General features: G+C 55.5%; 9 protein-coding genes across 9 annotated transcripts; 3 read left to right on the top strand and 6 right to left on the bottom strand.

Annotated features, from left to right (window-relative positions):
• Window positions 1-238: 238 nt before the first annotated feature.
• C8A04DRAFT_37681 (ribosomal protein L14b/L23e) lies at window positions 239-844 on the top strand (the record flags this gene model as incomplete). The annotated part of the gene is made up of 3 exons (XM_062783973.1): window positions 239-253; window positions 314-398; window positions 549-844. The coding sequence occupies 3 exons, from the start codon at window positions 239-241 to the stop codon at window positions 842-844; spliced, it is 396 nt and encodes a 131-aa protein (XP_062636501.1).
• A 535-nt stretch (window positions 845-1,379) lies between these two features.
• Window positions 1,380-2,567, bottom strand: C8A04DRAFT_12608 (DNA-directed RNA polymerase II subunit RPB9; the record flags this gene model as incomplete). Its single annotated transcript, XM_062777395.1, has 3 exons — window positions 1,380-1,424; window positions 1,466-1,573; window positions 1,905-2,567. The coding sequence occupies 3 exons, from the start codon at window positions 2,565-2,567 to the stop codon at window positions 1,380-1,382; spliced, it is 816 nt and encodes a 271-aa protein (XP_062636500.1).
• Window positions 2,568-4,406: 1,839 nt separating this feature from the next.
• On the top strand, window positions 4,407-5,159 carry C8A04DRAFT_29144 (uncharacterized protein; the record flags this gene model as incomplete). Its single annotated transcript, XM_062780896.1, has 3 exons — window positions 4,407-4,415; window positions 4,556-5,082; window positions 5,150-5,159. The coding sequence occupies 3 exons, from the start codon at window positions 4,407-4,409 to the stop codon at window positions 5,157-5,159; spliced, it is 546 nt and encodes a 181-aa protein (XP_062636499.1).
• A 406-nt stretch (window positions 5,160-5,565) lies between these two features.
• Window positions 5,566-7,437, bottom strand: C8A04DRAFT_12595 (uncharacterized protein; the record flags this gene model as incomplete). Its single annotated transcript, XM_062777390.1, has 6 exons — window positions 5,566-5,792; window positions 5,946-5,991; window positions 6,067-6,837; window positions 6,925-7,124; window positions 7,185-7,296; window positions 7,351-7,437. The coding sequence occupies 6 exons, from the start codon at window positions 7,435-7,437 to the stop codon at window positions 5,566-5,568; spliced, it is 1,443 nt and encodes a 480-aa protein (XP_062636498.1).
• Window positions 7,438-10,850: 3,413 nt separating this feature from the next.
• C8A04DRAFT_37678 (uncharacterized protein) lies at window positions 10,851-12,778 on the top strand (the record flags this gene model as incomplete). The annotated part of the gene is made up of 5 exons (XM_062783972.1): window positions 10,851-11,017; window positions 11,172-11,460; window positions 11,517-11,728; window positions 11,790-12,054; window positions 12,113-12,778. 5 exons carry the CDS (start codon window positions 10,851-10,853, stop codon window positions 12,776-12,778), a joined length of 1,599 nt encoding a protein of 532 aa, XP_062636497.1.
• A 451-nt stretch (window positions 12,779-13,229) lies between these two features.
• Window positions 13,230-13,871, bottom strand: C8A04DRAFT_12601 (uncharacterized protein; the record flags this gene model as incomplete). Its single annotated transcript, XM_062777393.1, has 2 exons — window positions 13,230-13,439; window positions 13,548-13,871. The coding sequence occupies 2 exons, from the start codon at window positions 13,869-13,871 to the stop codon at window positions 13,230-13,232; spliced, it is 534 nt and encodes a 177-aa protein (XP_062636496.1).
• Window positions 13,872-14,632: 761 nt separating this feature from the next.
• C8A04DRAFT_29140 (uncharacterized protein) lies at window positions 14,633-18,130 on the bottom strand (the record flags this gene model as incomplete). Its single annotated transcript, XM_062780895.1, has 1 exon — window positions 14,633-18,130. One exon carries the CDS (start codon window positions 18,128-18,130, stop codon window positions 14,633-14,635), a length of 3,498 nt encoding a protein of 1,165 aa, XP_062636495.1.
• A 1,366-nt stretch (window positions 18,131-19,496) lies between these two features.
• Window positions 19,497-20,683, bottom strand: C8A04DRAFT_37676 (mitochondrial carrier domain-containing protein; the record flags this gene model as incomplete). Its single annotated transcript, XM_062783971.1, has 4 exons — window positions 19,497-19,653; window positions 19,734-20,442; window positions 20,520-20,567; window positions 20,623-20,683. The coding sequence occupies 4 exons, from the start codon at window positions 20,681-20,683 to the stop codon at window positions 19,497-19,499; spliced, it is 975 nt and encodes a 324-aa protein (XP_062636494.1).
• Window positions 20,684-22,664: 1,981 nt separating this feature from the next.
• C8A04DRAFT_37675 (uncharacterized protein) lies at window positions 22,665-25,068 on the bottom strand (the record flags this gene model as incomplete). The annotated part of the gene is made up of 4 exons (XM_062783970.1): window positions 22,665-23,578; window positions 23,636-23,740; window positions 23,796-24,797; window positions 24,837-25,068. The coding sequence occupies 4 exons, from the start codon at window positions 25,066-25,068 to the stop codon at window positions 22,665-22,667; spliced, it is 2,253 nt and encodes a 750-aa protein (XP_062636493.1).
• Between the last annotated feature and the right edge of the window lie 1,168 nt (window positions 25,069-26,236).

Below are 26,236 nucleotides of genomic sequence, written 5' to 3'. Positions count from 1 at the left end.
AATTGCACAGACCATTGGTAACTAAGTTCGGAATTATGTCAGCGAGGCTGAGCCTTGCCGGAGCGCGCCAGCCGCGAACAATTTTCTACGGCTGGCAATTGGCTGGGTGCACGAGGAGTGGGCTTCAACATCCGAACTTCGAAGTCGAACGCAGCAGGACAGCAGCAGGCCGAGAGAGCGAGAGAGGAAGTCCACGACCACAGTTGGCACCCGCCCGGTCACAGCTAGAGGAGCCAAGATGATTCAATTAAAGGTACGTTCACATTGGGTTTCCCCGTTGGCAAAACCAGGCTGACATTGCCCCTCCTATCAGACGATGCTAAATTGCATCGACAACTCCGGCGCTGCTGTCGTCGAGTGTGCTATGGTGATCGGCCAAAAGAGACATGCCTCCATTGGTGCGTAGAAGCACGCCCCGTTCAGTTTGCCTCGATTCCCCATCAGTACCTCCCGCGCTCGACCCGCCCTCAAGGGAGCGATTTACCCCCTCGAACGTTGCCCCCCACTCCCGATATCTCAGACCAACTAACACCGCCCCCCCTTGACAGGCGACAGGATAGTAGTCGTGGTCCAAAAACAGCGCGGCGCCCAAGCTGAAGGCATGGCCGGGTCGTCGGCCGGCACTAAAGTCAAGCGCGGCGACATCCGCCACGCCATCGTCGTGCGCACCCGTCAACCCGTCCAACGACGTGACGGCAGCGTTATTCGATTCGACGACAACGCGTGCGTTCTGATTAACAAGTCTGGGGATCCGATCGGGTCGCGGATCAACGGGGTGGTTGGGCAAGAGTTGCGGAAGAAGAAGTGGAGTAGGATTTTGAGTATGGCGCCCATGCAGGCGTAGGCCGAAGGTTCATGGTTGGATGCGTTGGGAGGAAATTATTGGGGGGAATGGGGAAGCGATGCCACGCCACGACCCGAGCCAGACTCCAGACCGATTTGACATTGCTGCGAACCGCGAACTTCGAGGATGAGAGCGGTGATTTTATCTAGTCAAACGAACGATTTGACGACATGGTTATTGGAGTGACGGGATAACGTGGAGAAGTTGTTGGTAGGGATATCACTTCACGATAGGCGGGCATGTCCATGTATGGCGCCAACGGGGTGCTGTGGTGTATACTAAATGTACAAATGTAACGAGAGATGATTGATATCACATCGGGGAGTTTCGCGTGCGATATGAATCAACGGTTGGTTATTGACGACTCTGCAGTACATACATGCCATGGACCCTGGTGGCGAAAACGCTGCACCCTCCCTTTCTGAAGCCAATATCCATTCTAATGAACCTTCCCTTCTCGCTTAACGCCAAAGAGCGCCAAAGTCCTGTGATAAGCCACTTGAACGGAAGACTCTTGCTCCGCCGAGACAAAAGCCTACTGGAAGATGTTACCACAGTCGCAACAGACATAGAATAGTTTCTAAAGAGATAATGTCAGAACCTGATTGCGGAGGGTTGCACTATGGGGGAGTTTCTCACCATTCCTGTTTCAGTGCTGCGCTGCTGTGACTGGAAAAACACGGCCTCGGTATGGTTGCAGGCCGGGCAGTTCTTTTTGGATCTTGGCAGCTACTCGAGGATCATCCGTCAGTCGCTAGTTAGACTCAATCCCTGGATATAACGTGAAATGACCCCATTCAAACGCCAGTTTGGTGCCCCTCGCCGGAATCTCCTGGATAGCGCCGTCACCGTCGCCTAGACGAGACATTATGCCGTATTGTCGAAATGATTGATAAAACATGGTTGGATCGTATGAAAAAGACCCCGCTGTCGTGGCCGGTTTTAACTCGCTTGTTCCGTATCGTTTCTGTTGGTTGGGTCCCGTATTGCGTTGATCGCGTTGCCGATGGGTAATTGCATGCTTTTAAGAAGCATATCCCTGAGCGAAAGGAGCGATGACTTGGGCCTGAAGAACACTTGGGAGATTGATGCCATCCCCCTTGGACTCTAGGCCAAGATCTGTTGCATTCAGTCCAAAGAAATCCTCGGTCTGAGACAACATCGCGCCCAGCTCGGCAAGACTCTCGCCAGTCCAGGGAACGATCTCAACATCATCAAGGTCGACGTCCAGGTTAAGGTCGCTGTCGCCCTCACTCCTAGTAATGTCGGGATCCAACCCCAACATGTCCGGTTCCTCTGAGCCCAGGGGGGCCGTCGCTGACTCGGTGCTGTGCGTCCCAAGTCCCCCGCCACAGCGTACACATATGATCGGGCGACCACACTGCGCGCAAGGCGAGGTGGATTCCGAAGCGACGGTGGCCGAAGTGACGGCGGTGTAGGGATAAAGAGAATGGGGTCTACCCACCGTAGGATCACTACCGACGTCTTGCGTCACGCCGGCGGTTTCACCGACCGCGTTATTCATCTGGTTGCGAAAGATGCACGACGACGTAGCCTCCTCGGAAAAGTTGCAGGTTCGGCAAGTGAACATAAGCTTGCGGTCGACTTCATCCTCCTTGGGGTACAACATGTTGCTGCATTCGGAACAGAAGCGGAAAGTGATTTGCTCGGCCGGCTTCTTGCGGTCGCTCGAGGCGTCGGCAGCAGCAGCAGGTGACGACATTGTAAGTGGTTGGTGTTGTGTGTTTGGTGGTTTCTGGTCGGTGCGTGCCTGAGATGACCAACAGGTTGTAGGTGAGAAATGGTTGAGCGTTCCTGCTTGGCACAGTAAAGCTCAGTGCTCTATTGAAGGGCGAAGGTAGTGAGAATGGAAAGGAAGCGGAAATGGTTCCGATGCTTTGCAGCGATGATGGTATGGGTGTGTGGTGTGATGTGACGTGGTGAAGAATAGGTAACAGGAGGGCTTTGTTCAGTGAAATCGGTCGGCACCAAAAGGCACTCTGGGTGATCTATTACCTGGTAGGAGAAAGGAAAGTGCGAGTAACCTATGACCGGGGGTTACCTCATTTAAGAAGGCCCAGGTTTGGCTATTGTCGAGTGCTGCTAGAATTTTTTGATGGCTAAGGTTTGGACAGGACGGGAACCTTGAATGCACTAAGGTTCTGAGGCAGCTCTTGCTCCGGAGGAAAAGCGCTGCGGCTTTGCCCATTCGCCGCCGCTTTACTATGAAGACCTGGTGTGGGTTCTGGCCATGAACACGTAATACACAGAAACACATGGCAAATACCACTGCTACACCAAGCAGTACTTGCTCAGGCGAAGGGCCTAAGGTTCGACGTTACTCGAGACACGATAGAATATTTTCCCGAATGGTAATGACTCCTTAAAGAGCACTAGAGTATGTGAGTTCCGGCGTGGTAAACCGGTGGGTTGGACGGCGGGGACTCTGTGAGTGTGGGTAATTTACGATCGAGCGATGTCAATACATGTATTTTACACTTGAGGTCAGCCTGAGAGGTGAGGGTCGGGTGTTGGTCCAGATTTTTCGATGTTCTTCAGCGGCCGGGGATCTGGTCGGGTTTCTGAATAATACTCCGTAACGATAGTTAACTAAGTATTACGGGATTGGAACTGGAAATATCCTGCCTGGGTGGGTTGGGCCACGCTCTGTCTGTCTCAGTTGCCCACCAGCTCGGGCCTCGCCCAGCGAGCCCTTCGATTCCAACTCGACGCCTCATTCCACACGCCCGGTCCTTTCTATTCCTCGACTCGTCCGTGTCCTTGATCGGGTTGTACAAGATGAAGCGTAGCCCACGAGGACACTTCCGCAAAGAAACCTCTCTAAGAGCCGACAGGTTGGAGCCAGGGCCATGAGCCTGATTCGCCGCGGTTCAATTATCTCGGCAACCAACTGGCTATGGGCTGGCGCTAGTTGCCTCGATTGTAACCCCGAGTCTATCGAGCCGCGAGCCTCGTGATGGGTGATGCGCGCGGTGGCGCCCACACGGGTGGGACAGGTGACGGGTGACGCAGGCACGCAATGCCCTAGCTGACTGGATGGTGGGGTGCTGAGCCACTGAAACAGGGGCAGCCGGTGCAACCCGCCCACTGAAAGGCGCCAAGCAGGAGCATGGCAGCCCGTCGAAGCCCCCCACACCACCCGCCAAATTCGGGTGGGTGGACAACAACCTGGAAACCCCCCCATTCCATTGCTCCGTCACCCCGCCTTTTAGGCCCAGCTGCACTCCGCAATCCAGAAAGGCTTCAATTAACAATCATTGCTACCCTGTCGTTCTGCCGACCAGAGAAAGAAGACAAAAGCGCGTCATCCCGCACATTGCGGGACTTCCATCATTTCCATTCTTTTGGACTCGCTCAACAAGCTGTGTCTTAGACGCCAAGCACATTCACGTTACTCGTGGTCTTGCTTTATCCTTGTCGGGGCTCCCTTACACTCGCGAACCTTGAGTCTTTGTTGAAGCTCACCACCCTAAGCTCCTCTTCCTTGGTGCCTCTTGGTCCTATAGCCGTTGCCCCGTAACGACGCCCTGTAATTACCATCATGGCCGACGTGAGTTAATGCGCCCAAGCATGCCCCCTATCCCTAACTAAATGGAGACGAACTGTTACTGTTATTATTCTCCAAATCTCCAAAAAGAAATGCACAACTCGCTACCAAACAAACTACTAACATGCTTCCTCCGCCCCTAGACAACGGAAACCGGGCTCCCACCCAACTGGGAAGTGCGACACAGCCAGTCGAAAAACCTTCCTTACTACTTCAACTCCGTCGAACGGGTCTCGCGCTGGGAACCACCGGCCGAGACAGATACTGAAAAGCTAAAGCTTTACATGGCTAAATACCACAACAACAAGGGTGCCGCCGCCGGGTCGGCTGAGGAGGGTCAGCAGGGCAAGATCCGTGCCGCTCACCTGCTCATCAAGCACCGCGACAGCCGGCGCCCGTCTAGCTGGCGTGAAAACACCATCACCCGGACCAAAGAAGAGGCGTACGACATCATCAAGGCGCACCAAGACCGCATCCAAGCCGGTGAGGCCTCGCTCGGGCAGCTGGCGTCGACTGAGTCGGACTGCAGCAGTGCGCGCAAAGAAGGGGATTTGGGGTTCTTTGGGCGTGGGGATATGCAGAAGGAGTTCGAGGACGCGGCGTTTGCGTTGCTCAAGGGTGAGGTGTCGGATATTGTGGACACGGCGAGCGGGCTGCACCTGATTGAGAGGTTTGTTTTGTGTTTTCCTAAGGAATTGCTAAGCTTCAGTTCTCGTACTAACACGTCGTTCTTGCAGACTCGCATGAAAGATTCCCAAAAGTAACCTTGATTTGTCGATGGCCGCGGAAGAAAGGGCGAATCTGGTATAGTTCCATATGTGTACGGTTGCAAGTGCCTGGGGTAGCAAGCTGGACAACCAAAAAGCCATTTCTCATTTCATAAATGCTATGGTGGTGTCGGCTCCGACGTTGTTCCTAGCAACGAATAGACGGGGTATATCTGCTTCCACCTGGTAAATGCCCTAGTTCCCGTTCATCAAGGATCCAGCCAAAGACGCCGGGAAGAGACCAAGGCTAACGCTCTGTCCCGTTCCAAATCAATGCACACACTCCCCAAGTTCATGTCTATCTCTTGTAGCACATCACTCATATCGTCCACATCATCCATGTCGTCCACATCATTCATGTACATACCATACCGCGCCGAGTCACCCTATACAATCCCGATAATCCACTTCGTTAGTGGCGGGATACTCGCGAACACCACCGTCATCACGCCGAGCGCAATCATGGAAAGTGCCGCATATGGGGCAGCCTCACTCTCGGCTTCGTACAAGTAAGCAGTGCCCATGGCAGCTGCGTTGATTCCCACTGTGATACCAGGTGCGACGATCCGTGGGTCGTTGGGGAAGTGAGGTCGTGAGGGGGATAATAAGCGGGCTGGTGTTGGTGTTGAGGTCGGAGCTGTGTTCAGGGCTGGCACCAAGCCAACGGTACGCAGTGTTGTTCCACTTGGTTGAGGTGTCGGTCCTGTGGCTGCTTTCGTCGCCGCTCCTATGGGGTCGCCCGTGTCGTATCGTGTTGTTGCTGTACTCGTACCATCGTCCCCTTCAGCAACCCCGACCGCATCTGCCGTACCCTCGCACTCACCCACATCATCTCCTTCTCTCTTATCGCTTAACCCATACCATCTCGCAATTCCCTTGTCCACAACCACCCTCTCCAACCATACCCCGACTCCCAGCCCCATCCCCATCTGGTACACAATCCCACCTGCGACCACCATAGCCGCGCACAACCCCGCATCACCTCCAAGCATTTTCATGACCGGATTACCCAGCGCAATGGTCACGCTGCGCGCTGCAAAGGCTACTGCCGCCCCGCGAGGTCGTACCCCTAATGCCCGGGCGGCGAGAACGGGACCGCCGACAAGGTTCGCAACGGCGAGGACCGACGAAACGATGCACACGGTCGCACCACTGCGAGAAAGTAGATGCGTGCGGTGGGCGTAAAGTTTAAGTCCCCAAGCCACAAGGCCGGCGTTAAGGATAGTGATGGCGACGTCACCTGCTGCCATGGTCAATGATGCGGAAGGTTGGGAATACGGCGTCGCAGCGTGGAGGATGATTGATGATAGCGGGGTGTTGGTCTGTAGGGTGGCCAGCATGGCAGGAAGTGAGCGGCTGCTGAGTGAGGCATCGGTGAAGACGTAGGATATCATCGTGAGTGCTGTCCAGAGAACCGGGTTGAGAAGGCCAGACAGGAGAGTACGGATCCAGGGGGGGAACATCGAAGATGATTTGATCGTGGCTTGGATGGCGATTGTCGTGAGCCAGAGAGAGAAGAGGAGCAGCGTGGCAAGCAGCGGGTCGTTGCCAGTGCAGTAGCGGAGCGGCACCCCGACAGTGAAGGTCAGGAGCCAGCAGATGACGAGAATAGGGTTGGACATGGCCCAGATATGAAGGCACCGGCCGATCGGCCGGGGCTGGTTGATAGGGTAAGAGGTTGCGGTGGGGGGTTGAGGCGGCACTGGTTCGTCGGGTTCAGACAACTCGGCGGGGAATTCAGGGACAATGGTACAGGAGCTCCCCGCGAGAGAGCTTTTGTGGAAAGGCCCGCGCGTCCTGGCATTCCTAGCTCCCTGTTGGCCTCCCCCTTTCTCGCTATCACTAGTTGATGTGATCCAGAACTCTTTGTCGTACCGAACCATCAGGCATTGGAGCGGAAAGGCGAGGAAGAACGCGAGTATGGTGTTGAACAAGCCCATCAGTGCTGAACATGTTAGTTAATATCCTTTCTCAATGAGAACCATTTATGCGCGCCAAGTCTCACCAAAGCAGATGACGATCATGCCAACGCTCCGGGCATCGGACAACGGGCCATGGCAGAGCATGACCACGGGGATGGTGAACCCTATGGACATGTGGCGGTTCAGGAGCTCCGTCTGCCTTCGTCAGTGCCATTTTTTCACGAAACAAGGAGTTAGGATGTTACTTACAGGCCGCTTAAGCCGTTTGGTATAAAACTCCTCGAGTCCTGGAATAACGACCCCGCCGAAAGAAAATACCAAAAACACCACGGCCATGGCCAATATCGGTGCGGGGAAGTCGGAGCTCTCTTGGTTCAACCCAAACTGAATACCCGCTATCAAAAGTTGAGCAAGCAGGGCGATGACAACCGCAATGAATCCGTCTTGAATGCGCCCCCGCAAGTTGGCTTGCTGGCTTGACCTTGGTGATGTCATCGTGGTGATCTTTGCGGAAGCTTCGGGGCGTCGTGTGGCGGGGAAGGAAGACGGGGATACGCCTAGCATAGTCATCCCGGTATCGTGCCGGCACCACGGTACCGGCTCTCGGAGAAATGTGAGATGGGTGCGGAACAACGGTAGGTGGGCAGCGGGTTGTTTGCTTCTCACACAGGTGCACACGTGTAAGATGGTGAGACATGGCCATGGGGAGAACGAAAGTAGAGACGAGAACAGAAAGAACCCGGGAAGCAGGTAGGCCGAAAAGAAAGACAACAGTCCGCACAGTGGCACTTAAAGGATGACAGCAGGCGCGACTCAAAGGCATGCCTGGGGCACTCCAGCATCGGCACCTGCTCTTGCGTTTATATTCCCCGCTTCGCGTCGCCGTTCCGACGGTGAGGGCCGGGAAGGAAAGTTCGGGTGGCCTAGCCTAAGCCTTCCCTGCCGGGCTGAATGCTTTAGTACGAACTGAACGCGGTGCTATGGCTGATCGGAGAAGTGCACCTACCTAAACCGCTCCGTGTGGTTGAGCATACGGGGAACGGGGCAGGAACCGCTTTCATCGACGGGGGCAAACCAGAACGCTGCCGGAGGACGTCTCTGGCCACTGAACGAATAGAGTCTACAGACCTATGTGCTTCAAAAAGGCTGTGTTTGCCGGGTTGGGCTCACAACATGTTCCGAGGTGACGTACTGAAGCGACACGTCAACATGTCGGTGTAGATTGTCCGTTTTACAAGGCGGTTACCCAGCAGACTCCGGGACATGCCCCGGGCCGCTACTTACGTATTGGTTTTGGCCAAACAGAGAGGGAAAGCACAAGTCCTAGCCGGGAAGGAAACACCAAAACAACGAACTGGTTTTGTTTGTACGAGTTCTGGGGAAGCGGGACGGACACGGGAAGGAGGAAGGGGCACACCGCCGATGTGAGAGAAAGGAGCTCCGAAATCCCCACTAAACCCAAACTGCCGCTTCAGGTCGAGATGCTCCCGGCATCGTCCGGCCCGAGATAAAATGTGCTTCTTTTCCCGCAAGGGCGCCCAGCCAGTTGTCAAACAGGGCTCCTGATCTTGCATGTTGGTTCCTGTCATTGATCACGAACCATGTCCGGGCGTCAGGGCCGGGGAAAAGGGGGAAGTTGAGTGGATAAGACCTGTCAGGCACATCGAAGTACCACCGACAAACGGTTTTAGTCGCAGCAGGGATCTTTGTCTCCATCAAGGCCATAACACAACCAAAGGTAATGGCAATGTGTACTTGCAGACAACATGCTCATTGGCCGTGTTCTCATAGCCCCCTCAGGCATCTGAAGGCATGAGATTGGAGGCCTGGTCAATACCCTGAGCTGGTTGTATGGGGGGAATCCCAAACGTGATTAACGAACAAACCACCAGCCGGCGGCCAGCCCCGTCAACACCGCGTCGGGCGGCGATAGATATGCAGGTTACCGCCTTGCCACAACGGTTGGCTGCGGTTCGACCCGCCGTTTGGTCCGCGGGTGGTCGCGCACGTTTTAAGCCCATGAGTTCTAACAAGATTAGCACAAAGTAGCAAGGAAAGCAACTCGCCTAAAACTGACCGATCCAGGGTTCGTGTAGAGTGCCAGGAAAAGAAAACCATGCGGTCCTAAGTTGGACAGGCTTATGTCCAAAAGTTGTGCTTGTGCTGCGTCGTGGGACTAACTTGGGCTGGAAGTTCCTAGCATATGACGGACAAGGGTAGCAAACACAGCCCATAAGGCTATTGCTTTCTTGCTTCGTCGGATGGCCTCCCGCTGCCCGCAAACACTTCCCCGGGAAACTTAATCTTGCACCAAAATCGGGTGTTCTAAGGATGTCGCGGAACCTCTCTCAAGTCAGGGGTTGCTCCAACCCTTTACATGAATCGAAAATACAAGATTTGATGACGTTGTGGTACACCATCTTCGAGAACTTGGGCAACACGACATCCTCATCTTTGAAGAGGCAGGTGGGAGATACCCTTCGACCGTAGCGAAGATGACAGGCCGTCAAATCATGCTAGAGGAATCGGGGTGCCAGCCGGTGAAAAGGTTTCGGCCGAAGGGCAGCAGTTCCCAGCCAAGATGGAGGAATTTTGAAATCCCCTTTAGCAAGCAGGACAACTGGGCTCGGTCAATGTCGAGGTGTTGGAGCTCGGGGATTGGCTCATGGCATAATGATGCCGTCCACACCAAAGTCAACCTCGCAGTGTGCCGGTCACCTGTAAACGTATGATCGTGGTTTCCAGAAGGTAATAGTCTTAGGCCTTGTGTGCGACTGTGCGTTTTGTCATGGCAACAATTGCCACTCGACTACCTCGTCAGATCTGCCGGACGGCTACGTTAATGCAGAGAATCGCGCCGTGACTTCGACGACTCGAAAGCCGAAATGGTCGGAAGTGAAAGCCGAGACATTTTGACAGGTTTGCTGGCGATCGAAGAACTAATTTCATCGGCTTCGAATGTTGCTTTAGCCCATGCAAGACCGGTAAGAGATGCGGATGCTACTTCAAATGAAACAGAGACAGACGCATGCAGCCTCGATCAGCGGACCTTAAACCTTGACAATTGAAGTTGTTGAGCTCTCTACAAGCAGAGTATGGGTTGTCGTTTTCAGAGGGGCAAAGGAGAATCCTGACTCCTGGGGTTGCGCTCCGGTCGTATCGATGAATTTTTGTTGCGGGGAATACATAGTTGACATGGAATTGAAGGGCTTTTAGCAGGGACGGGGTTTTGGCGTACGGGCGTAAAACAAGAAAGGGCCGAGGCGTGCTTTCGCAAGCTTTGCTGTTGTGGAAGGAGCCTGCCTGCCTCCGGATACTTGCCCTCCTGCTTTGATTGCAGGTGTGAGTTGATGGGGAAGGCGAGATGCCAGCTTGGCGTGTCACCGGAGATGTCAGCGAGCGCACGGGCCAACCTTGGGGCTGAAGCACGGGCCAACCACACGCTATCAGGCCGGGCGGGGCCAGCCCTTGCATTAGCGAGAGACCGCCCAGCAGATGCACCGCGGTGGCTTCTACTGCGTAGGGAATCGAAAACATCGAATTTCAGGAACCAGGGGGCCCACTTTGGGCTGTTTTGGTGCTGGAAGGTCCCTGAAACAACCGCCCTTTCGGGAGACCGAACGGAATCCCATGTTGCTCAACACCAAATTTCCCCGGATTTGATATCCACGTCACCCTTATCACCCGACAATTTCGGAACCGAGCCAATCCCATCCTTGGCCCCCTTCCCTCGTAAGGCCCCGCTCAAAATGAACATCGAGTCAGTCGTTCGTACTTTGCGGGCGTACGACGCCTCGTTCGATGCCGCAGCGGTGAGAGCAGCGCTCGCGGACTCGAGTTCGACGACTGATCTTGTGCGCTGGGCCGCCCTCCACCTCACACCGGATACGTTGCTCACCGTCGATGAGCTAAACCAGTTAGTAACCTAATTTATTGACCCGCAGCCTCGAGTCTTTCCCGCTTGTTACTCAACACATGAGTAACAGGTGACGAGTGATGAGTGACGAGATCGATCCCATATTTGAGAAATAGTAAATTTAGTGCTGACGAGACCAATCATTATCGATCAGGTATGCTGTCCTTGAGGAGTCGGGCGTGGCGGAGAGGCTGGCGTCTATGTCCATGTCGTCCGACGTCACAGCTGCTCGTGTGTTGAGTGACCAAGAAATTAGGGATGCGATCCAAGAACTCGACCGGTCCACCGAGGCCATTACCCGCCAGACGGAGGCTCTTAGGCAACAACAAGAAGCCTTTGGGCGTCTGGTGGGAGCTATCCGCGGGAACAGTGAGGAGCGTGGTGCTGCTGAGGTTGACCAAGCACGGAAATGGGAGGCCGGGCGGAAAGCGGTTGCCTCGGAAGTATGTGGTCCACCCCATTAGGTAGAGATAATTAGTCCGTGCTAACAGGCCATCAGGTGGATGACCTCACTCAATCTTTGGGCGCCCGGGTTGGCGAGGTCGGGCAGCACAACACTGCTGGCGATGCCACTATCCGCAAGCTGGTTGACACCCTGCTATCTTCAGACGACAAACTCCTCTCCAGCCTCCAGAAATTGGGATGGGAGTTGGAAACAGAGGATGACGAAGAACAGCGAGATGTAACCCTATTGCGAGAGACGTGTGCTCGGTGGGTTGTCTCCGAATTGGCCTTGAAGCACTCGATCTGCCTGACACTGACGCCATTGTAGTCTGATCAAATTTACTGTGGAGGGAACTCGAACAAAGCTCGACCGCCTGTACCTGGAATCTCTAGAAGAGTCGCAGGACAGTCAAGGTGACCGTGTCTCAGCGGACGAGGTTTCCACACTACAAGGGGAACTTGAGTCTCTCTATGCTGAGATTCTCCCCGTCGCCCAAATGTCCACCGAACAACAGTTTCTAGAACCCGCGCTTAAGTCGATTGCCACAAAGAACGGCCTAGCCATGGCGAGATCCGGCCAGGCTACGAGCTATGTAAGTCGAGGTAACCTTGTGTTGCGTAGCCGCAGCAGTAATAATTAACGCACGGCAGATTCACGAATGTCTCGACTATCTCATAGACCGTGCCCAGGATCTAATGGCCAGACTGGACGCCTTCCAATCCTACAAAGCAGCCGCCGGTGCCGTCCTTGATGTAGCGAATGTGGAGCTGGACGTAAGGGATTCGAATACAGAGGCTCTTCTCGCGCCAAAATCAAACCTTCGACAGCAAGACTTTATATCACCGGTTAAGCCCAAGCCCAAGGCTCGACCGAGGTACTCGGTCGGCGCAGCCGGCATTGCTAAGGAGCCGCCCTTGGACGAGATCTTGCGCATGCTTGCCATAAGCGCACCCCAAGACGAGGAAGACTCAGTGGGTCCAGAGGGCCAAGTGAAAGAGTTAGCTTCGACATTGGCCATGCGACGGGCAAAGATGCAGGATGTAGCACTCAATGTCCAAGAAACATTTGAGAGCGTAGCGACAAAACAACTTGCAGACGGGAAACTGGCAATTCAGCTACTCCGTGATTCGGTTCTTGCGGAGAGTCCGTATGGCGATGTCCGACTTGTAGATCCGGAGATTGAGGGATCGATCGGCGTGTTATCCCAAGAGCTGGTGAACGTGGATGAGAAGTTGAAGGGGGTTGAGGTTGGTGTTGAGAAGCTGAAGGGGAGAAATGTGAAGAGGGATGAATTCATTAGTCGGTGGGGGTCTTAGCAGAGTTCGACATCTGAATCTAGTTCGACTCCATGAGTCCATAATTGATTAATCATATTGTCGTCGTTGCCCGTCCTTCGCCTAATCACACGCACACTCCAATATTTGCAACCAGGATCTGATTATGTGTCGACGGTCAACCTACAATTAGACCCCTTTTTCAAACACTAGGGTCGATGCGCCTCAGCACACGAACCCCATTATACGTTTTGTATGGTAACCTACTCAAGTTAGGTTTGGGAGCCTTCATGACCTCGGGTAACACTCGACAATCCCGTACTTACGAAAGGCCCATTGACATCAATCATCATTCTAATTCCCGACATGTTGGTGATACTAAATTAAACAAGCCACAGCCGCCTACCCAACCTCATAGCAGAATTACACATCCACCCCTTTAGGATAGCGGACTTCCTCATACACCAACTCCATACATACTCCCCCATCAAAATCAAGGCAAAGTCAACCCCCCCTCATCCTCCTCAGGCAGGAACGTAAGCCAAGAAACCACCACAATAAGCCAGCCAGCAATTGTCACAACAAACTCCGCCGTAACACCAAAGAAGATACCAAAGGTGACAATGCAGACGAGCAGGATGCCCACATACAATACATGCACGACGGCAGATCCCCCCAGGAACAGCTCGAAGAAGCGTCCGGGCTTGGGGTTGATGTGTTAGCTGATATCTTAACACTTTGACGCTGAGAACATACGAAAGATGAAGGCCGACGGGTAAAAGGAATACAGTAAATAAAACAAAGAAAAGACACTCACAATCCTCAACCCCCCAACCCTCCTCCCCGCCCCCGAAGCCGCGGCATCCACAATAAAACTCAACGCATACATCACCACCAATTGGTCAATGACATAGTACAGACAGACCCACGGGCGGCGGGACAAGCCAGTGAGCACAAAGTGGACGATGTTGGCGAGCGCGCGCAGGAGCACGGTGGCCGCGATGATTTGGCCGCGGGTGTTGGATAGGTCGAGGGGTCGGAAGATGCGCGATTTGATGTTGGCTGTGATGGTGTGGAGGGGGTTGTTGGCGGTGGTGGTGGACGGCTGGTCGTCGGTGGGGAGTGTGAGTGGCATGGTTACTGTTGGACGGTTGGTTGATCGTTGGATGAGGTGCCGGGATTGATTATAGGGTCGAAAGTTATGATTATGGTTCCAAAATTGGCGGGTGATGTTGAGCACAGTATGCGTCTGGATAGCGATGAGTAAAATCGGTGATAACTTGTTCGCGATGGTGATGAACGAAGACAAACGGCTAGTGCCCGATGAGCTGCCACAGCCGCAGCCCGAAGGATTCAGGAGACGCGTCGTGCCCCTTTTTTAATTCGGGACAGGGGTGCAGCTTCGCCAATAGCCGCAGCAGCGGGACAGGCTTGGCAAAGTACCAATCACTGGAGACTGAAGAAATACGAAGTATTAATAACTAATTGTTGCAGTTTTTTTGTTTTCATTATTTTCCATCTACCGAGTATTTAGTTGAATATGATACCAGGCTTGTCTCAATAATTATCGACTTATCAGATAGTGTGAAATGCCCATCACCGGAGGTAACAAGAATTATGAGTAAAGGCCAAGCGCCTCATCCGGACTAAGTCCTCGTCAACGATTCTCACGTCAACCTCCACACAGCTCGTTTTCTCGTGACATAACTAATCACTCTCGACCAAATTGCGTCCCATCTCCTATAACGCGACATCGGTTTTATACTACTCCACTTGGAAGCATATCGTTAGTTTGACGCTTCCGTAGCCACCAGTTTTAAGGCTTTCCAAAATTTCTAGGAAGAAGTAATTACACCCCCTCAGATAGAACATTCGGAATCCTAAACAAAAGCCAAGTCACCCAGAACCTCCATCAATTTCCGCCAACGCATCCGCCACAACATCCACCACAGCCGGCGACGGACCACCATCCGACCCAGCAGCCGCCCCCATCTGATTTATGATCCGCTCCAACTCCCGCAACATGCCGAGCACCTCCGTCCGCGAGATCAACGCCGAGTCAAACATCACCTGGACACGAACCCCCTCGCTGGCGGTAGCACCCGGAATAAACTCAATATGCAGCGGGCTAGTTACCGTCTCAGCACTGTGGCCGTCGGTGGGCTCCGCAAGAAAGCCCGCAAGATCCGGATGGGCACCGACGTCATCGCCGCCGACCGGCTGGATGATTAGGGTACACCGGATCTGGCAAGCCTTCTCGGCGCTCTCGCTCGCTCTCCTGATGTTGGCAAACCCGAAATGGGCGTGCGGGATCATGTCGATCGACGTTTGATGCTGCGTGGCGAGGAACTCGCTCACGGTGAGGGAGCGGTCGTCCCAGCGCACGCGGTACGGGACTGCGGTGAACACCGGGCCGATGACACGATCGATGCCGTCGAAGGGGATGTTGCGGCCGGAAAGCACGACGCTCAGTGTCACGTCGTCGGAACCCGCGTGTGTGCCGAGGACCAAGGGGGTTGCGGCGAGCAGGACGGTGCTGGGGGTGACGCGGTGTTGGCGCGCGGTGGAGAATATGTCCACGGCCATGGTGTACTTGAGGACTTCGGGATCGCGCGGCGGGAGCGACGCAGTCGGCGCTTGGTCTGCGGGTATCGCGGGGATGTTTGGTACCGTGGCACCGTCCAGATAGTCGCGCCAGAAGGAGAGGTGCTCGGCTTCCCGGTTGTGTGTGTCGTCAGTGATATGCCGGATGAAGGAGCGGAATGACGGCGCGGGGGGTTCGTCATTGATGGGCTGGCCGTCGGCGTCGTAGAGCCGCTTGAGCGTGCGCAGGAGGAGGGTTTTCGCCCAACCGTCGTACACGGAGTGGTGGGCTTTCCATGCAAGAACGAATCCCTTTTTGCCATCCCTGGGTTCCCTAATTTGGAACCGACTGAGCGAGTCACCGTACGACATGGGGCTGTCGAAGTCACCGCGACCGCCGGCGGTCGCTGCGTCGGGCCGGATGGTAACCTGCACAGCAGAGCCAGGCGGGCCCGGCAAGCCGGCTAACCTGGCGCGCAGGATGAGCACCACTATCTCCAGCTGTTGACAAGCGCGACGCAACCGATCTCGGTCCACATCCGGGCTGAAGTCAAACTGCATCTCAGAGGCATAGGCGCCCGGCATGTACTTGGATAGCATCATCATACCAGCCTGTACAAAGGTGCAAGGGTAGATATCCAGCACGTCGTCGACTTCCACACCGCACTGTTCAGCAACGGAGGCTCGCAAGGCCGGTAGTTCCTCCGCGGCGACGGGGGCTAATGCGAATGGTTCGTTGTCGTCGTGTGTGCTTAGGTCGTCGCGGGTGTCCTCAGCCGAGCGGGAGGAATCAGGCGATAGGGAAACGGCTTGCGCAAGCTGAGACACCGAGGTGTTGCCGAGCACTTGCTGGACCGAAAAGTGGATGCGCTCGCGATGGGCCATGGACACGAGCCGGATGGCGGCCATCGAGTCAAGTCCCAGCTGTAGCAGTGACACGCGCGGGTTGATCGTGGCTGGGGGCAGCCCCAGCACCCGGCTACACATGTCGATGAGTTGTTGCTGCAACTGTCGCGTCGTAGGCGACATTGTAGCATCGTCGTCCTCTCCGTCATCTTGATGGCCCCCTTCCACGTCCCCGTTCGCTTTGTTAACCTCGCCCTGGCCGGTGCTCGTCCAAGCCTGCACCGACCGTGCGAAAACCTCCTCCGAGATGGCATCCATCCACCCTCGGATCGCCATCCGATCAATCTTGCCACTCGTCGTCAACGGAAACTCCGACACGACAAGCCAGGCACTCGGGACGGCATGGGGCTGCACCGTCGCTCGTACCGTAGCGACAAGTTGCTGCAGCACATCTTGCTGGCTGGCCGCCATTGGCAGTAACAGGTCCCATCCTTTGCTTTCCGTCGTCGATACCGCCACATGTTCCCAGGGCTCGGTACCCAGTCCCCCGGGACCGTCCCGTAACGATATCACAGCGGCTAGACGCCCTTCAACCACGCCGGCTTGGGGCACTAGTGTGACGCAGTGGTTGGCGAATGGAAACTTGGCCACGGCGTTCTCAACATCGCCCAGATCCAACCGCACGCCATGCACCTTGACCTGCCGATCCCGCCTGCCCAGCAGATGGATAGTGTGCTCAGAGTCAGGATCATCTGGGTTCAAAGGCATCGACATTCCCAAGTCTCCAGAGCGGTAGAAGCGCTTATCGCCGCGGTAAAAGAACGACGACGACGACGACGGAGCCGGCTCGCCGAGATACCCGCGGAACAACTGCACGCCAGCAATGCAGAGCTCGCCCACTGTCCCCGGGGCAACATCTCCATCCACTGCGGCGTCGCTGTCCGGGTCCGGGTCCACAAGAACAAGTTCCAAATCCGGTAGCCCGGGCCCAACATACTGCGGCTTCATAACCCCTGCCGGCCTCGTCATATCCTGCACAGCACAAATAATGGTCGTCTCCGTCGGGCCATATGCATTGAGCAGCCGAATCCTGCCCCCGTGATTCCCGTCGCGCCCCCATCGCTGCAACACCTCGTCCGTCATCGGCTCACCCGACGAGACAAACAGCCGTAAGCTCGGCACGTCTTCGGGTCGTACCAGCGAGGCTACCGTGGGCGTGAGCTGGGAGTAGGTGACGCCGTGCCGGCGCATGAAGCCGGGTAGGTCGGACATCATGTTGGTTAGGGTGTCCATGATGAGGCAGCCGCCAGCGAGGAAGGTCATAAACACGTCGCCACCGAAGAGGTCGAATGTGTAGGTCGCGAACTGCAGTGTGCGGGTGTCTTGGTTGAGCTCGAACATCTCGGTTAGGTGCTGGATGCTGTGGACCATCCCGCGGTGTTCGATCATGACACCCTTTGGAGTGCCTGTTGATCCCGAGGTGAAGATGAGGTGGCAGAGCGCGCCGGGGCCGATGTGTTCGTCCTCCACCGGCAGGTCAGTATCCGGGAGCTTTTTGATGACCGCTTCCGTCGGGGCATCGTCAAGGGGTAAGATCGCAGGACCGTCTGCTTGACTGACGGCATGCTGCGTAGCTTGCGATGCGATGATGAGGCGGGGTTGTGTCGCGTCCAAAATCTTTTGGATGTATGCTGGGGGAGCGGCCACGGGAAGTGGCACCCAGGCCATACCGGCCTTCAGAACGGCAATGACGGCGATTACCATTCCTGGGCTCTTGTCCAAGCAGAGAGCCACCACTCCATTTTCGGCCCCCTGTCCAGGTCCGCAGAGCTGCCGGAGGTGGCTAGCTAGTTGATTGGCGGCAGTGTTAACGTCTCGGTAGGTCAACGTGGTGTCTTGGAACACGATGGCGTCCCGGTCCGCGTGCTGCTGCGCGCAGCGCTCGAACAGGCGATGTAACAGCATGTTGGGACTGAGTAAGGTAAGTACACAGGACGGAGTTGGCGAGGGAGAAGGTACCGTGAGGATGTCTAGGAGCTTTCTCCTCGGACTGAGCCGTTAATACCTCAAGACAACGCCAAATAATACTTGCCAAGAATGACCGGACTTACATCCCACAGCTTCAGATAATCCTAGCCGTCAAGTCAAACACCAAACACAGGTATTGTTGCGGGCGGGGTGTTGGGCTCACGACGTAAATTCGTGCCCAGGGGAATCAGGCGCCTTATGGCGGTTAAAACCGTCAACTCTTATAACTATTTATGAACCCGTTCGGTCAAATTTTATTACGTCGATCAGGTGCCAACCTATGCACGAGATTCGTGATATGGAGTGATCGGTCCCTGTCTAATAAGTCCGCCCACAACAACCTCGTCACGCTGGTCTTAGATGTCATGCTGTGCTGGCACACTTTGTCAACTTCAGACCATTGGCCCATTCGGTTATAAGAAGCTCAGCTCCCCACATCTTCCCCGATTTGGCATCAAACTACTCAACCTTTTCAACAAAAAAATGCGATCCGAACGGGGCAAGGTGGGAAGTTGAGTGAGACAAGCATGCTCTCGGCAACGGTACCTACTGGAGCAGACCGAGCCGTCCGACGGCTCGGACCACTCACGAAGCGCTTGCGGCGGTTGAGAAACACAGTTAGAGAGAGGGGCAGATCCTACTCAGCGGGCGAGCACCTGCGAAGCGTGTGATATGTATGCTTTTTTGTAGCGTCCATGTCGGATCCATCAATTTAGCGTGTCTTCGTTCGTTATCCAACTCATAAGCGAATCACGGGACATCACCCCCATGCTCGTGGGAGTAGCCCAACTCAACCCGTTGTTGCTGTTCATGCGTCCAACGTGCCTAACGGCCGGGGTGGCTTCTGAAATCCGGGACCTGACGAAGAAACTGTGTGAGGTGGGACCTGAACCTACCTAGCCAGATTATTTGACGGGTTCGATCGTAGAGCGCAAGCGCGGGTTTGATGAGATACCACGCGATGAGAGTTTCGCGATGAGGTGAGGACCAGCGACGGTGGTTGAAAAGATAAGGTTTCCGGTGTGGGTCGTTGGCTCCACAATATTTTTGAGGTCCGCACGCTCACGTGACACAAACCCGGAGCACGTCTTGCATGTGACAAACCACCGCAGTGATCCAGACGAAAAGTTCCACCAAACGCGCCCGGCAGAGGGTCCAGTCTGTGCAAAAGAATTTCAAGAAAAATGCTATGCAGAATACAAAACATCAACCACCAAAGCTCTACCGCTTTCCAATTCCACCTATTTACAACTCACCCCCAAAGCCGTGTGGCCGATCTGTAAATTGAACTCCCTGTCTCCACTTATTCTTCGTATTTCCCGCCCGTCAAAATCGCCGGCCCGCTCCTCTCGAGGTGCTCCTTCAGGTACTCGTAAACGGTGAACGTGACGGCCTGACCGGGCGCAACACGCATGATACGGGGTGTGATGCCCTTGTAGAAGGCATGCATTCCTTCCTGCCTGTTGTCGTGGTATTTCGGTTAGCACACATTTTCTTCAAAATTGCAAACGAGGGGAATGAAGTTGGGGCTGCGACGCACTTGAACATATCCCCCGCGATCCTGGTAATCCGCTGCAGTGCCGACGTGCCCTCCTCGGCCTTCATCTTCTGCAGTCTCGTCTTGATGGTGTCAATCGGTGCATTGCTCAGCGGACCCATAGCACCCGAAACAAGACCGATCAGCGTCGTTTGGTAGCTGGGCAAACTCCCGCCCGCATACTCCGGCTGCCACTGGAACAACCACTCCTTGAAGTACGTGTACGCCGTGAAGTTGACGGCCTGGTTGCTGCCCTGGCGCAGCGCCGTCAGCGACACACCACGGTACAGCGCGCCGGCGCCTTCCTCCTTAACAATCGTGTACAGCGCATGCGCGGCATTGCGGTACTTGGGCACGTCCAACGGGTCAGCCATGCTGTGGTGCTGCGCCTGCAGCCGGATCTTGACGACCTCCATGGGAGTGACGACGGCGACGGCCTCGGTGACGCCCGCAGCGAGACCAGCGAGGAAGAGGCTCTGGCCGGCCACGACGCCGGTCTCCTTGTTGGCGAGGAGCTGCTTGTAGGATTCGAACGACGTGAAGCGGATCGCCATCTTGGGCACGATACCCGTCAGGACGGCGCCCAGTCCCTTGTACAGGCCGAGCGGCGTCTCCTTGCGCACGATTTCGAGACCCGTTGCTACGAACCCGCGCTTGGGCAGCCCTGGTTGCCGCCCACGGCGTGACAGCTGCATGCGCACCTTGATTGTGTCTGTGCGGCGTGGGTTGTGGTTAGACCACGGCCCTGGGGTCAACAACGGTAAGGGGGAATTGGACGTTACTACTCACCGAGAGGATGGCATACCAAGGCCTCCATCATACCGGCGCCACCACCAGCTGGATGGTGTTAGTGGATCAACTCGCAACCTGTTCGGCTTTCCGGAGGGCATACCTATGAGATTGGTAGCTGCTGATGGCGGCTTCTTCCCGTCCTTGCCCACCTTTGTCGCCATGTTGACTTTTCTTGCTCTGCTCTCAGACCTTCCTCGGCTTCAAGAACTCACTCCCAAGACTACGCCCCCTGATATTCCGGCTCGTCCGTCGTAGATGCCCTGTCGTGATGGCGTAAAGGGTCGGTAGAGGGTGTGGATAGTTAGGATAACGGCAGGACAGCACAGTTCAACTCAAGTGTGGTAGCCGAGGACGGACTCAGAGGTGATGTCTAACCGAGCTATAACCAAAATTGGAATATTTGGGGGTATCACCAGAAGAGAAAAGTGACAAAATGGAAAGCCGTGCCAAAGAGAAGGACGAAACACAGAAGATGACGCCTCAAGAAAAGGAAAAACACGGGGACTCGGCCTTGACATATGACTCTACCAGGTTCCGATCCACCGGGGATCGGGTGTCCAGGGACGGATTCGGAGCAGGGAGCCGAGCCGAGCAGGCGGGCGCAAGGCCGAGCTAAACAGGGGACCGCGGGGATGTGCCCACAACGTCTTCTCTGGTACGTACCCTCCTTTGTGGAGGTATAAGACTGGGAGATACATGGTTCAATGGACGAACAGAACAGTAAGGAAATGAGAGTATAACCAAGTCAGCTCCTCGCCTGTGGAGGCATGTAAAAGGTGGCCGGCACAAGGTATCACCCCAATTCATCGCCAAATACGTAGGACGAACGGAACTGTGCACGCGACAAGAAGACTCGGGTGATGGCGCGGTTATTGGTGTCCAGCAAGCATCCATCGGCTTAGCGGAGAAAACCGCCTCAACGGCGTCCCACTGTCTCCAAGATCCCCCAAATCGCGGGGCACAGAAACTTCAACTTTTTGTGCATTGCATTCGCTCCTTCATCACGCATCTTCCCCCCATCTTTCGCATCAATCCCATGTTTCTAAAAGACCAATTGAATATGGTATTATCTGGAAAAGTCCATGTTTCTAAAAGACCAATTGAATATGGTATTATCTGGAAAAGTCCAAATTCCCATCAACCCCCAAAGCCGTTGATGCGGCAGGGCGTAGCGCGTCGCAACTTTCTGGCTTGTGATCGGAACAACCAGTGACGTAGCCCGCTGCCCCTCCCTCCTTCACCTTAACCGAAATCCCCTAACAAAACCCCCCAAAAAAGCCAAAGCCGAGCTTGTGATTCTGCGGGGTGAGGGGCATTCCAATTTCCCCACATAAACGCTATGTTGGCGGATGGAGCCAGGCCCAGACCAAGGTTCCGGGAATGGCCGCTTTGCGAGGTGAGTGGGCACCGGGGCGGGGGCCCACATTATTTTAATGCCGAGGTCAACTTTGAGGAGCGGCAGGACTGACAGAAGGCAGGAAGACGCGCTGGCGAGCCCACGGGATACTTTCGGCGGCTGGTGGGCAGCTGAGGTTCATGGACATAGTATGGCGTGCGGCGCGCAAGTCAGTCACCTTGGGTCGAGATGCAGTTGTATTGGCCGTTGGGAGGAGGGGCACGGAAGACGGCTCAAGGAAGACAAGATCAAGACAGGCAACGCACGACAAGCAGTTCATTGTAGTTCAAAACAACAAAGGGTATTTTGTATCCGACCAGCAACTAACAAAACACAAGCCTGACCATACCCCCCGTTCCCCATTCCCATTCCCGATCCCCGATCCCCGTTTCGCCCTGTCCCATTGCGTCGTCCTTTGGCCGTTTGGCACCCGCCGTCTATCAATTGTATTTTGAGCACCATCAATTTGTCAAAAAAATGCGCCGCCGTTCCGAACGATCCTAACCATGGCGCCTTTTACCCCGAGACCAGCTACCTGAAGATCCGAAAAGTTGAGAGTAAAGAAACACAACCCGATAAACGCCCGCTCCAGAATCGCGGGCAAGCGCGGATACGCTAGAACCAAGATGATAGAAAATTAGGGAAGACAAGGCGTGTCCCAAGACGAGCTTCCCATGGCTCTCCCTTCATAGCAAGTGTTGAAATTCTCCCACCCTCCACGTTCACATCCACGAAATGTTGTCGGCCTAGTTAGGCGTGGACACATCCACGACACATTGTCCGTGCCCTGCCGTACCGCCTCCAATATCACGGAACGAATAGATCCGGATTTCTCCATCCTCACTGCCGCTAGCCATCCGACTGTCGCTCAGCCCAACACACGTGACGGGGCCCCTATGCCCGACAAAAGTCGCGTCGCACTTGCCACTGCGCGGCTCCCAGCACTTCACCATGCCATCGTTGGCGCCGCTGATAACGCGCAGGGTATCGCCCGCCAGAGACCACACGCCTTCCAGATGGCCAAACATAGTCTTCAGGCAGCGTCCTGTCGCGCTATCCCATAGCCTGATGGTGCTGTCGAGAGCGCCCGAGAGGAAGTAGCGAGGTGGAAGCGGGCGGAGAGGGTCGGATGCGAAGGCGGAGCCGTAGAGCAAGCGGACATCGTCGGGGTCGCGAGAAGGGGAGTGGCTGCGCCGGTCAGAGTGGTGGACGGCGACAGTGGGTGTGCTATCTGCGCCGCTGGCAACGGAGACGTTGTCGGTGTTGTCTGTGTTGCCGGCAGTGGCGAGGCTGCCGAGGAGTTCGTCATCGGGCTCATACTCGGGCGGGAGGAGTAGGATTTGCTGGACGTGGCCGACGTGACCCTCAAACGTCCGAATAACCTGCCTGGTGTCCAGGTCCCATAGCTTGAGGGTTGTGTCGTCTGACGCCGACATCACAGTGCGGCTATTAATATCGAGTCGCGTGCAGTTGACCCAGTCCGTGTGGCCCTTGAGGCAATAAGCCTCCTTGGAATTGAAATCGAAAATCTTCACGCTCTTATCGATGGATCCGCTCGCGAGCAACTGCGCGTCAAAGTGGACGCTGACGACGCCGTCGGTGTGGCCTTGAAGCGTCGAGATGCATTCACCAGTGTGCCAGTTCCAAATCTTGATGGTATCTGCGATCAGTCAGCAAAATGAACTATTACTACTTTGGGGAGAAACCGGCAACATACTGTCGAGACTACCGCTGATCAGTTTCGAGTCGTCGAACTGCAGCGCGCGAATGCCTCGGGTGTGTCCGTGCAATGTGCGAATCTCTTCGCCCGTCTCGATATTCCCTAGTGCAGGTTAGTGCCAAGGTTCCTAACGAGCCCTGAGCAGTCAAAGACGTACAAATTTTGATGGTGGCATCATACGACCCAGTCGCGATGATGTTATCGTCGAGCTGAAGGCAGGTAACGCCGTTGGTGTGGCCCTTGAGCGTCTTGATCGAGCATCGACCGTACTTCCAATTGTATCCGATCTGCCATCGGTCGCGGTACACGGCCTTCCAGCTGCGAGTCTTGGGCTCAACCACCGCCTGCCCAGCCAAGCGCCGCCGCTTCTCATCCGGACCATCTGCCGATTCAATTTGCCGCTTGCCCGAGGCTGGGCCGAGGGGCTCTGGCCGCGACCCTTCCGTGATCTCTTGCACCCTTCCGTTGGAGTTGTCCTTCGCCAGCTGTCGTGCACGTGTGTAGTTGCGCAACTTCTTCCTCTCCAACAATGGCAGTCCCCACCCACACTTGGTGCACTTCCGGTTCACATGTTGTTCACACATCCGCACCCACACCGCATCGTCGTCTGCGAGAAGCCGCCACCGTTGGCTAACTTGAGCTGCTTTGGTAAGGCTCACGGTGTCGAGGTAGCAGAGTACCTTCTGGGCAATCTCGACGGGTAAGGCGGCGATGAAGTCGATCTTGAGGGCTTCGCTAACCTCTCGTGACACTAGAGAGAGCTGCGGAAAACAGAGCTGTGCGAGGACGCCCTGCAACATTAGTTCCCGGTGTCGCGACGGTGCGGCAGAGAACAGCGACCAGACATGGGTGATAGCTTGCTGGTCGGCCGAGGTAAGCTTCTCGAGCTCGCGCTGGATCATAACCATCTTGGCTTCGTCGGCGGCTCGTCGACATTTCGAATCGGGTCGGTGGCGGTAGCAGTACTTGGTGTTTGGGTTCTTCTCTCGCGCCGACTGCTCGTTTCTCGACTTGCCCACCGGCGCATAGAGACTCGGAATGTGCTCCTTGAGAAACGGGGTGACCGTCTTGCCAATCAGCGACGACGACATGCTGGTCATACTATGGCGCGACCGGTGCCGCGCCTCTTCCTCTGGTCGCAGGCGTTTGCAACTCTTGGCTGGGTGGACGGTTTGGCCCCCGGCGCCGTTCCCCACACCGTCGGTATCGTTATCGCTGTCGTCGCTCTGTCCGTAGTAATGGTGGTGATATTCGTCGTCGTCGTCCTCCTCCACCTCCCGGTCGGGAAGGGGAATGTTCTTATGGCGATGTGCAGAGCGGGCTGCTAGAAACGGCCGGGCGGCGTCATCTGCTGAGCGATCGATGCCATCGCGGTTCGGGAGCACCGGGCTGCCACGGGTGATGGTTGAGGGAGATTGGAAGTGGTCCATCGGGGGCGGGAGCAAGGGAACGCAAGCAGATGGATGTCTTGCGTTTGTACCAGGTTAGCTGGCCCGTGCCAGCATTGGGCTCGCTTGCCGGTGACGGTCAGGCTGAGCAGATGGCGTGCTGTATCCTGTTGGCGGTTCAGAGGCCGGGCCTGGGGGCTTCTCTGGGGCTCTCTGTGACTCTCTGGGGGGCGCTCTGGGACACGACTGGCCGGGTCTCGGAGCGGTCAAGCGACCGGATAAGTTGGAACAGGGCGGCACGGTGGCACGCAATGCGCGGCTGCAGCTTCGCAATCGGGCAGCAGCAGGGTCAGCGTCAGCGGGCAATGCGGCGGAGGGGAGATCGGGCAAAGGAGGGCGAGTGAGTCGCCGGAATTCGATTCCTCGCTTTCCCTTGCAACATTCCAGCAAACGACGTGCGTTTTGGCTGTTTGATCTGCCCGTTCGGCTAGCCTCGAACTGTCGAAAAGGTTATTCAAAGCCACGCGCAACAGCGACAGGGTTGAGCCGCGCTTGGCGAGGATGCCGTTAAATCTTTGTTAAATGCGTGCCGTCAGTCGGTGGCCGTAGCCCTTTGGTGCAAGAACTGGGCGGAATGGCGAAATCGGATGGTGGAGCTGGTTTGCTGCTTTGCACCAGAAATTGCGTTATCGGTCGGCAGGCCTGGCCTGTGCGTCCCGATGCCCTGCCGCAGGTTCGGATGCGGGGAGGGTCGCCGATGTTAGTGCTCGCCTCAGCTGAGGCACCCGACTAGCACCATACTAGAGCGAAAATAATGACCAAATTGGGCGATAAAAGCGTCAAAGTTATTATCTAAGAAGGTCCAAAAAAATAAATCCCTTCTTTCGAACTCTCTACTGTCCCAGATTCCTGCTGGAAGCACATCGTCTTCCCTTCACAATCGAGTGTCGGATCGGGGACGATACCACTAACATCGGGGACCCACCCTCAGCTTTCCAGGCGGCTCGGCCTTGGTGGGGCTTTGATGAAGAGATGTCTCGCGTAGGTTCGAGCATATTTCATTTCCACCAAAACTGCCGAACACTTCTCGTTCTTTCCACAGGGATTTGATATGTGTTTGATAATCAGAGGCAAATATCACATTGGCAATCCTCAAAACCACATTGGTGAGAAACAGTTCAACAATCTCACTGGTTTGGTGATCAGGCGA

The sequence above is a fragment of the Dichotomopilus funicola genome (assembly GCF_033296635.1).
Source record: "Dichotomopilus funicola strain CBS 141.50 unplaced genomic scaffold C8A04scaffold_36, whole genome shotgun sequence".
Lineage (NCBI taxonomy): Eukaryota > Fungi > Ascomycota > Sordariomycetes > Sordariales > Chaetomiaceae > Dichotomopilus > Dichotomopilus funicola.
The sequence above is the reverse complement of the archived record's forward strand: the minus strand, read 5'-3'. Positions and strand labels throughout refer to the sequence as shown.